Source organism: Limulus polyphemus, unplaced genomic scaffold (genome assembly GCF_000517525.1).
Source record: "Limulus polyphemus unplaced genomic scaffold, Limulus_polyphemus-2.1.2 Scaffold462, whole genome shotgun sequence".
Lineage (NCBI taxonomy): Eukaryota > Metazoa > Arthropoda > Merostomata > Xiphosura > Limulidae > Limulus > Limulus polyphemus.
Window position 1 is genome coordinate 280,536 of NW_013666072.1, and position 11,942 is coordinate 292,477.

Sequence of the window (11,942 nt, forward strand, 5' to 3'; positions counted from 1 at the left end):
CATTATAGTAATCATAGTACATACCATTACAATAATCTTAGTACATACCATTATAGTAATCATAGTACATACCACTATAGTAATCATAGTACATACCATTATAGTAATCATAGTACATACCACTATAGTAATCATAGTACATACCAGTTCAGTGATCATAGTACATACCATTATAGTAATCATAGTACATACCAGTATAGTAATCATAGTACATACCATTATAGTAATCATAGTACATACCAGTTCAGTAATCATAGTACATACCAGTTCAGTGATCATAGTACATACCACTATAGTAATCATAGTACATACCACTATAGTAATCATAGTACATACCACTATAGTAATCATAGTACATACCAGTATGATGAAGTAAACAAAGGAAAGGTATCTAAACATCCAGTAAGTTCAGTAAAGAAAAGAACACGTGTTTAAAAGGGAAAATATGTTGTAAGTTATGTATGTAAATTTCCATTGTGGATTAAGAAGCAACCGTAAGCTGCGCTGCTTTTATATTATTATTAAAATGTAGAAGGTTTAAAGTTTCTTACCCAGCCCCACCTAGTGTCAAGGGTGCATAATCAGAATTTATAGCTAAGGAGTTTTGAGTTATCTTTTACTCACCACAGTATATGCAACATTGATGTTACTAACCTATTCATAGATATAACATACCTTTTACCATTGTATGAAGTCGAGTCTTCTTTCGGTTTGCCTTTGTCCATGGTTACTGATGATGGGTTGGAATTTCCCAAAACTCAGTATAACTCGGTGACAATTGGTGAATTGAATGATAGATGGGGCTTATGTTTATTTTAAAAATGTTTACTGTTGCTGTATACATTATCATTAAGTCCGTGCTAGAAATCACACTTTTTTTTTCGCAGCTAAACAATGGAGCTTTATCATAAATTCTACATGCATACACTATATGTAGTTTTAAGCTGGAATATCTGGAATAACATTTATTCAAGGCTTACAGATCTTAACATCATGAGTATGGTGAGTATATTCGTTCTTTAAAACTAGAATGCGATAAATCCTCCCACCCCTCCGTTAGAGTAACTGCTCTGAGTGTAAACAGAGCAGATAAATGTCGGGAAATATTAAATTATTAGCTGAGACAGGGTTTAAGTTATGAAATTTTATTTCAGTTAACTTGTACGATCAGTATCTTTCTGATTCTAATTTTAGGACCTAAAACATTGAAATATTTCTGTGGCATCTGTAAAAAATTTCAGCTATATGCAGTAAAATATTTTGTCTTTAATCATGTAAAGTAATCTGTTGGTAACGAAGTGAAACAGTTAAGGAAGTCATCAAACTTTTGAAGTGGTCATTAACCTGTCAGCAGCAACTACTAAAGCACATAATTGTGATTTAAACATTATTAGAATAAAGCATAGATGTTGTTAACTTTTTTCTCAATTTATAAGTAATATTGATACTTGTACGAAATATTTCATACACAATTCAAACTTACCTTATCCAGATGTAATTCGAAAAAATTCTCATGCTCAAAAATATATGAAATTGCAAGTAAAAAAAAAATCCTGCCACTCTCTGTGTTTCTGGTGATTTGCTATTTCAAGTGCAGTACGACGGTTTGGGGAAGGGGTTCTAATACTCCCAGTGCCTCTCACGTGCGATGACGTATTTCATATTGATGTAATGTGTATTGGACATATCGGTTACTTCTGAGGGTGATGTTAGGAGATGCAAGTTTAAAAACCTATTTTAAACGGTGAAAGCTCTGTTAGCATGTAATTGCTCCTGGGAAATAGAAATAGTCATTTTTAGCATAGTTCTCTGTTTGTGGCTATACATATATTGCATTCTTCTCTTCTGTCTAACTACATTTGTATTAATATATCTGTCAATCAATATGTCCGCTTCATCATATGTTCATCGGTCACTCATTTATCTTCCTGTCTTGATTATTCTTCAACACACGTCTGAACATGATATTCCACATCAAACCCACCGTATTTGACAGCTGTCAGCTTCCCCCACCCCACCCTACCTCTGAGCTCTTACCATGAGTATGAATCATCTTGTTAACGGAAGTCACTAATCAAAGCTAGAATGGTTCTGATCTTAGAGATAAGGTATGGAGGGGAGGGAAGTTAGGCGAAGGAAGCCTTATCATCATCTGATCGAACCACCTACCAACAAAACATCGAGACCCGGTTTCTAGCGTTGTAAGTCCGCAGACATACCGCTGTGCCACTGGGGGATGGGGGTGCTTAAACGTTTTTAAGTAAAAAATAGTTTCCGGCCGTGAGTTTGATTCCTGGAATAGTTCCTTAAGATACGAAAACTGGACTTAGAAACATTTATTTTTTATGTCTCACTTTCAGTACATGAGAGATAAGGTGTCCTGAACTGTGTCTTTCAATTTTTGACACATTGTTTGATGATTTACTACTACGCTCTCTATTAGTTGAAATATTCTAAAGATCCAGATCCCAAGTGTCACATTAATACGAATTAAACTGCTTATTTTTTTTATTTGAACAAAGTAGCGAAAATAAGGAGTCTTGGTAAGAAATACATTGATAATTTCTGGATCAAATCGAAGAATCTGTGTCCGTGTTACTCTAGTCATGGTGAATAAATTCACATGTTAATTATTAAAAGTCCCATCTTGCTTTTTATTACGTTAATAGCAACACTGAATTTCACGTCTGTAGTCATGACTTTGAAGTCCTGGAATTAGGGTGTTTTATGAGAGACTGAAACCAACTATGTGTAAGGGCTTTACTGCACGTCAAGCCTATTATGAGGCGAAAAAAATAAATAAATTGTTTTCTAGTAAGACCAGTAATCCAGCAGTAGAGTTTACTACCTTGTTCCAATCCATAAACGGTTGAATTACATTTAAAGCAAACAAATCTATTTCACATTTTCTCTACAGTTTCCATTATTTTTTGTGAAGTGACGTATTTATGAATTACTATGTTAGCTAAGGCTTGTAGGTCAGAGGTATTGTGCAATCAGTTCCAAAATGGATACGAAATTGAATTTTATTTTACATCAATAACTTTAAAAATTCCGGTTTTTACTGGTGTCTTTTTCATTCTGACACTAATATCATGTTATCTAAATCTCACTTGATGATGCGTATCCACTATATGGTATTGTAAGAAGTAGGACCAGCTTAGGGAATGACAAAAGAAACTCATGTTATATGCATAAAACACAGTTTACTGTCATCACAAACTTTTTTTTTTGCTAAGATTAATGAGCTATGGTTATTTAATCGTTCGCGATCTCACAGTAGACATAGTGTAAGTTTTTTTAAGTCAGTATGATTTCGCGGAGATTTATATATATAGAAAGTGCAATAGAAATCGTCTTTTTTACAGTAACTTCAAGAAAAAATATAAAAATAATGCGCAAACTTATTATTCTTCTCTTTTAGTAGGTCTTATTACAATATTTCAATCTGTACTTTAGAAAAAAAACGTTATTCCAATTTCATTTTACTAAACAAATTGTTAATAACGTAAACCAGTTGTTTTGAGAATGATAAACATTATAAAAAAATCAAGACTGCTCATTAGGAGGCTGGGGCGCTGAATAGATTTCCAGTAACATAAAATGCATGAATTTTGAAATGGTTCAAAATTGTTGAAAAGCACTCTACCTGGCGACAGATCGCAAAGTTTCATTAGTAAGTTATCTGAAAAAAGGGGAAAAAATAAAGATATTTTTAAGGTTTATTCATCCCATGATTCACCACCAGGTGGTTTTTATAACGAAGTGAATATCTACATTCAGTAGTAGCAGTCAGACTGAGATGGAACTTTCTCGTGAACGCAGCTCGTAGCACGTGCTCTGCAATCAATAGAGACACTAGTTCGTGGAGATGGAAGGTTAGGGAGTTCTACTTGCGTTTGAAGAAAACAACAATGGCCATTTTATCGGCAGACGGCATTTCATGATTCACTAAATTCCAACTGTTTATATGAAACTGGAGCAACATGTAAATAACTTTCACAGAAGTTAGTATTCTGAAATTGGCATGTTTTATTTAGAAACGAAAAACAATTATTCAAATTTTCGTTAGGAACATATTAGAATTTTTCAGCTTCCTGATATTAAAGATTTTATGTTTACGTGCTTCTAATTACTTATCGAAATTGTGTTATATATGAAATGGAAACGCCTAAAAAATCAAAAGCTCTAGCGAAACGAAACTACCCCAAACCGTCTCTCTTCACTGATTGCCAAGCTTTCTGTTGTTCTAGTATTTGGCCACTTCCACATCTGAAGCCAGCAAACAAGGTAGGCAAGCTTTACTAACGATAAAAAAACACACACAAAGTAGTTAACCAGCTTGTGTAGGTGTGATAAAGCCAGCAAACAAGGTAGGCAAGCTTTACTAACAACAAAAAACACACACACACACACACAACTTAGTGAACAAGATTGTGTAGGTGTGGTAAAGCCAACAAACAAGGTAGGCAAGCTTTACTAACGATAAAAAACACAAAAAAAGTAGTTAACCAGCTTGTGTAGGTGTGATAAATTAAGATTAGCTTTTTCTTCTATCAGAAGATATTAATTCAGCCAATTTTAAGACTTTCAAATCGATATAAAATTGTTATGCTTATCTCAAGATCAAATGATCTATATTAAACTACACATTTTTACCGGAAAAAGTCACAGTATCTTAGAGAACCGTAAAGCCAGAAAACATCTAAAATATAGTATAGCCAGAAAACATCTTAAACAATGGTATAGGGAGATAACATCTAAAATATAGTATAGCCAGAAAACATCTTAAACAATGGTATAGGGAGATAACATCTAAAATATAGTATAGCCAGAAAACATCTTGAACAATGGTATAGGGAGATAACATCTAAAATATAGTATAGTCAGAAAACATCGTAAACAATGGTATAGGGAGATAACATCTAAAATATAGTATAGCCAGAAAACATCTTAAAAATTGGTATAGAAAGAAAACATCTGAAAGAAACGTGAAGCCAGAAAACACTTTAAAATAAATAGTACAACCAGAAAACATCTAAGAAACAGTATAGCCAGAAAACGTCTTAAAAATTGGTATATATTATTCAAATTATACTGCTTTAGTATTCTTTCTGTGACACTACTAGATAAACATAGCTGTTTAATACTTGGAATAGCTTATTTCAAGCTGCAAATAAATGCGGAAAGAACTTTTATTTTGAAAAAGGTTCTATTAATCAATTACAAAAGTTGTAATATTTCAAACCGGTTAAGCTCAGTAATGTGAAATTCCTAAAGCCAAAACTCTCTATACAAGTTAGGAGGCGTGACGGTCTCCTCCCCCCCCCCTGTTAAAATGGTTTCTTTGCAAGATTAACGATCATTACAAGTAAGTCTCTTTATGTTACACGAAAAGCAAGTTTGCAAACAAATGCTAATTTTAAACCTATTGAATTCTTCGCTGAAATTGAAAGTATCGAACTGGAATTAGTAAACAGTAAACAGTGGTAGTATAGAAGATGCTCGTTTATTTCGATATATCTGAGTGAGCACAGAAATATTGTGCATTTTCAAGTAACTTGGGCATTTTGTGGAATTCCGTGTAGATTTACTGTAATATGTAAATGACTTTTCGATCTAGACTTCAAAGAATCAAAATCTTATTAGATTGTTTTTTTTTTTTGTATAGAAATTATTTGCGCAGCTAACAAGTAATTTTATTACAAGTAATAGTGTGGATTTGAACACAAGTCGTTATTATTTGTAAAAAGTGGCAGTAAGGGCCTATTCTCGGTTTTATATTTTCTACAATAAAACTACATTTTCAATAAGATCTTTAGAGTGACTTTACGCTGTCACTATGGTCCTTAAAAATTTAAAAGTGATTCTGAACTTCAAATCTCGATCTTTCGTAACTTAAAGCGCCATCTGCAATTCGTTTCTTGACTTTTTGTCATAAAGTGTTATGTTATCGTATTCTTTTATTTCCTACAATGACACCTATAAGTTTATTTGTGACCTTCTATTAGATATTTATACGTGATTATTGTGACCTTTTTCACAAATTTTTACATTATCGCGCGTTTCTTTTCTCTTAAAATCATACTTGAAAGCAGAGTTATGAATTGTTATTAGACAATACTACACTATCGTTACCTCTTCCTAAGTAATGTTATACATCGTAGTCTTTTGTCACAGTGACATCTGACAATTTATCTGTGACCTTTTTATATAATCTGTTACGTTATCGTGCTTTTATCTTACTTTGTTGATTTGTAAGTTGATTTGTAACTTTTTATTAGGCATTAGCACATAAATTGTGACTGTTTTTAGATATTGTTGAATTATTGTTGAATTATTGTGACATTTCGTTAAACATTGCTACATAATTGTGACCTCTTGTTAGATATTGCTACATTATTGTAACATTTTGTTAAACATTGCTACATAATTGTGACCTCTTGTTAGATATTGCTACATAATTGTGACCTCTTGTTAGATATTGCTACATAATTGTGACCTCTTGTTAGATATTGCTACATTATTGTAACCTTTTGTGAAACATTGCTACATAATTGTGACCTCTTGTTAGATATTGCTACATTATTCTGACCTTTTGTTAAACATTGCTGCATAATTATGACCTCTTTTTAGATAATGTTACATTGTTGTGACCTTGTTATTTCTAGTAACACCGAAAGGTTTGAAAATAATTAATTTTTACCTAAAAAAAAAAACACCAAGAGTCTTAACAACTTAGAAAGGCCTTGAAGTTTTATTGCTCCGTGTAAGGACTGTTTAAATATTTATATTTGGTACCCTTAAACGTTGAAAGTTGAAATTTGTTATGTAAATAAACGACCAAGATTTTAAAATCGCTAATTATTTCACAATAAGCGCAGACAAGTGTGTTTCATTTACTAAAGTCAATTGCTGGATAAACATGGTCTACATTGTGCTAAGGACTACGAGGATTTTGGCCAAATTATTCGTTCAGTGGAACAATCGTTATATATGATGACCATTATTGATCCACAATTGGCATTGTTGAACTTGAGGTGTACATTACTGATAATTAGATATTACATAAAGTCAACTGTATTGACTTGACAAATGAGGACTTCTTTTAAATTACTGTTGAACTTCGCTGTTTTTATTTAAATACCACAAAGTATCTTAAAAATAATTATGATTTGTTGCTACGTGAAAATTAAAAATAAATATTCTAATTAATGTGTTTTTGTCTTCAATAAATAATACTGAACAAAATATGAATTAGCGACCAGAAAATAAGCCTATTTAAACCTCGTAAGCGACGTTAAGAAATCGTCTTATTCATTAACTCTCCAAAATAAAACTGTTCATTTAATTCAAGAAGTGTAGGATACGAAGAAACGTTTGTGTCATCACAAGCGATTAATTAATCAACAAATCGATTTTTTTGACGTAAGTAATCAAAGAAATTTCAAATATTCATTGAATGAAGAGGAGCGTAACCTGTTTGCGATGAATGATCGATTTAGCCATTTTGGTTTCTTTAGTTTCCGAGTAAGGAAAAAAAAATCAAGCCTGATTTTAAGAATCCTTGAAAACACACAAGTAGTCATATTGAAATTCTAGTTTTATTCTTGGTTCTTTTGAAGAGGTTATTGACTTTCCAGAATTTTATTTTTAATTAAGTTTATAGAATAAGAAAGTTTTAAATCAAAGTTGGCCATGTCAAATCTGTACCCAGGATGCCGAGATTTTATGTTAAAGAAAAATTATGTTGTAATGCTAAAGAACGTTTTTCTAAAATATGTTGCACAAACTTTTGTTTACAACCATCGAAAAAAAGACTTTATAATTGACAGAGGTATTACGTAAAAGTAATGTTTTTTATTTTTTTATGCAATTAAAAAACGTGTTCCAGCTGTGTTCGTGATTAAATATTGTAGTTGTTCACGCAACCTTCAAAAATTCATCAAATGAAATAGAAAATATACATTAGTGTCGATAATCAGCTCGGATCTTTTTTATATAAACGTTATCGTAAAAAAATGTATATGCAACAAAGAAAGATAAAAGTGAAAAGAAAGAAATGAAGGAACGCGCTTTAACGAAACTTCGGAATCTTGTGAAACGTTTCAAGATTCTTCCAGCTGGTGACGATTATAAGACACGGTTGTTCCTTTGATGTGAGATAGTTCCCATGAGATTCTTTTAGTTCAGGGTCCATTATCCTTCTGAGCAGAGCACTCCGCAGATATTGATAAAACAACATGAACAGTAAAAGCTTCTTAGATCTAAAATATCGTGAAATTCTCTGAGTTTATTTGATAGAATGAATTTTCAGTAGAATATAATCATTTCTAGACAAGCCAGTTTTATTGATATAAAGGGAAAAACATAAATATATAGATAATACAAATAAACAGACGAAAAAGACTGATGGATATAAAAAGATATAGGCAGGTAGAATTAAATAGATAAACAGCTGAAAATACACAAAAAATATCAAACTCCCTTGACTTAATGCAATCTTTATGGTCAGTTATATAAACAAAATTCAACATTTAAAATGTTGCTTCTGTCGCAGCACATCTTTACGTTTAATAAGAATATATTTTCTTTTGTCAACAAATTCAACTTTTCGATGTTTTACTCGTACGGTTGTTTTTTGGGGGGGGGATAGTTTCTTAATTTGAAAACATGTGACTTTAGTCCGGTTAATTTAATTTAACTTCAAAGCTGCATGACGATCTAAAAATTACATCAACCATCAAGGACTCAGCATCTTGTCCTTTCATAGTTCCTCTTTTCACATAGAATACACTCTAAGTGAAATCGATGTGACATTGGATGTAAGGATTTCAATTACTTCAGTTATTCTTTCACTTAAGGAAATGTTATAACTTGTGCACACTTTACATGGCGGAGGTATTGATCTGAAACTAATCTATACAGCTGGTGAGAATAGGCAGATATAACACTACTCACATCAACAAGAATACAGTTTTCACACTAAAATCACAAACAACGGCTAAAAATTACACACTCGTGGTTCCCGTATCAAGCCGAGAAAACATTCTACCTTTACTCCAGTAGAGAAAAACAAAACAAGAAAACAACAGAGGTATTTTTGTGAATAATGTGTAGCGATCGATAACTAAATCATGTTCCCCAGGCTCATTTCACCTTCGCATCATCCCACAAGGTTATTTTAAAATCGTTTCAAGTGAGATTTTCTATTTATAATTTCTAAAAGAGGTTTTATATGACTTCAAGAAACGTTTCTCTTCAAGAACCTTGTATCTGTGTGTAATATACATGCTTACTAATCAAGGCTGATTTCTCTAAAATAGAAAATAAGCGGATAGAAAAGGCTTAATGCAAAATATATGAAGCTCCTTTTCAACATCAATATTTCAATTTAAACACGCGAAGCGTTTTCTTTGTGCAAGTAATAATAGGTACACTAGACCTTTTATAGACTTCCCCCCTGCCGCCAATATCAGCGAATTGACCCTGTGTTTCTGAAGTTTAATTTAATTTCTAAGCTACTTACCCTGCATCATCGTGGTACTCTGAAACAAGGAACATGATCGGCTAACAGCTTTTATAATAACCTCTCCATGGAATGCAGCCAACTTTGCGTATTTTCTTTAATTGAATTTCACTGCGAAAAGGACAGTCACAGCTTAAAACTAATATTCTCACTAAATCAGTGGCTTAAATTAATATTTCAGAGTAAAATCTTCTACTATAGTAAAAATAATAAAGCTAAAGTTTCCAGCGAACAAATGGTTATCTATCATCAACTTTATGTTTCTTCTCTTCACAGAGTCTGCTTCTGTGAATATATATATATTGTAAGATTTAATTAGCTATTTGACTGTTGCAAAAAAGAAAAACTGAAGAAACGTATCAACATTGATGGATGCTTTAGCTAACAAAAAAATCGTCTGGTTCATTTAGCTCCTGATCAGGTATATATTATAATATTGGTTGGTTTCTTTTATTCATATCACCCATTTACTGTTTATGCTGTTTAGTTTTTTTTAAACTTATGTACACCCACCCACTCACGGGTGAAACAATCACATGTTTGGTATCGCCCTAACTGATGGCGAGAATGCTACTCAATAGATCTTTTAATGCCTTTTTTTTTTGTGGGAAATGTTGTAATTTTTTGATAGGGATAAAAAATTCGAATTTCGTTATTTTAATTACTTATGCCATACAGAGTGAACTGTGGCGTGTAACTAACTTTAATTAGTATTCACACAATTTTGTTATTATTATTATTTCTGCTTTATATTGGATGAGTTTTTGCAATGGTTGTAGACGTATTTTCCAAAAATCCATGTTACTGTTGTCGTCTCGTCCTGGGGTGGTGACAATGTCAGCGGATTCTTGTAGTGCTATTAAATATACCGTCGTGTTTCTTCCACAGTACCTGTCATCTCTGCCCTTGTCACAAAAATCCTGTTTGGTCAGAACGACAACTCAAGATGTCAGACGTCTGTTTGCACCTTGTGAAGAACGGCGACAGTGTTCCTACCTAACGTCGTAGTTGGAATTGTCCAATTGACTATTTGAAAGTTACTTTAAGGCAGCATAAAACTTTCTGGGTAGAATGGTACGCTCCATGGTTCTTCAAGTACGTTTAGTGTATGTGTACTGCAGAAATTACAAGGAGTAGTAAGTGTCGTAAATCGATATTCCCACTAGTCTCAAACGTAAAGATACAGCAGTTTTCTCTGATGGTCTGTACATAAATTCTTCTCTTTTATTAGAATATTCGAGAGTTTTTTGGACAGAAGATCGTCTTCACTACATCGGTCTTTAAAACTTCTAAAGAACTAAAGCCTACCTTTTGAAATTCCCTCCACCCCTTGCGTTTTTGAACTAACAATTTTCAGCTTGACAGACATTCATGGAAAATTATATACGGTGAATATACGCTACAATATATATAAATGTAACGAACTGCTAATAAAAATGTTGTTTTACATTTGAATCAAATGGCTGTACGATTATAACTACAAAGATACAACACGTTAGCTCCGAATAAATCATAATGTCTCTAGCTAGAAGCACTTTTTATCAGTTCCGCTTGTCAGTGATCCATTAATGTTCATAGTCTAGGAGAACTTGTCATCAAATTCTCCCCTCCCGACAGTAAACTTAATATTCAGTCTAATAACTGTTTTCATCAGTTCCGCTTGGAGGTAATTTATATAATGAATGTAGTCCAGGAGAAGTTCTCATCAATTGATTCCCAGTGGTATACAATGTTGGTTGTTAAGGATCAGTTCTCATCAGCTCTGATACATTTCAAATAAAACGGCACAAACAAAACTAGAATTATTTTATTTATATTAATCTCAATGTACATTTATAGTACATATATATATATATAATCTAGTATAATAATTGTTTTGTAGAGTTATGTGATATATAAGGTTCGAAATGAATCTGCACCAATGAAATTTAAGAGGATTATTATTTTTGAAGTGGCATATTTATTGTAGATTAACACTTAAGACTGCCAATAATAGTTCACTTTATTGGAGATAAATATGTAGGGTCAGTTTGTCAAGTAAAGATATGCGTAATCCTTTAGCGTAATTCTTCAAGACTAGGATACAATGCCCACCTTAGGTTTGGTTTGGTTTGAATTTCTCGCAAAGCTACACGAGGGCTATCTGCGCTATCCGTCCCTAATTTAGCAGTGAAAGACTAGAGAAAAGACAGTTATTCATCACCACCCACCGCCAACTCTTAAGCTACTTTTTTTACCCACGAATAGTGGAATTGACCGTCATATTATAACGCCCCAAGGCTGAAAGGGCGAGCATGTCTGGTGGAACGAGGATTCGAATCCGCGACCCTCAGATGGCGAGTCAAGCGCCCTAACTACCTGGCCATGCTAAACTGTTTATTTAGGAGTTATAAGCTCAGTTTTCTGAGTTTCT

The 11,942-nt window shown here is 32.8% G+C and overlaps 1 protein-coding gene across 3 annotated transcripts in view; it reads left to right on the forward strand.

Annotated features, from left to right (window-relative positions):
• LOC106458428 (PDZ domain-containing protein 4-like) overlaps positions 1-11,942 on the forward strand; it is a 244,386-nt gene that overhangs the window by 138,722 nt on the left and 93,722 nt on the right. Inside the window, exon 1 of one of the 3 annotated variants that reach the window (XM_022384645.1) lies at positions 3,852-4,290. The exons of the other annotated variants lie outside the window; for them this stretch is intronic. Within the exon in view, the coding sequence (XP_022240353.1) occupies positions 4,162-4,290 (129 nt within the window). The 5' untranslated portion in view covers positions 3,852-4,161. Of the gene's footprint in view, positions 1-3,851; positions 4,291-11,942 lie in introns of those variants that run through there. 3 annotated transcript variants of the gene reach the window in all.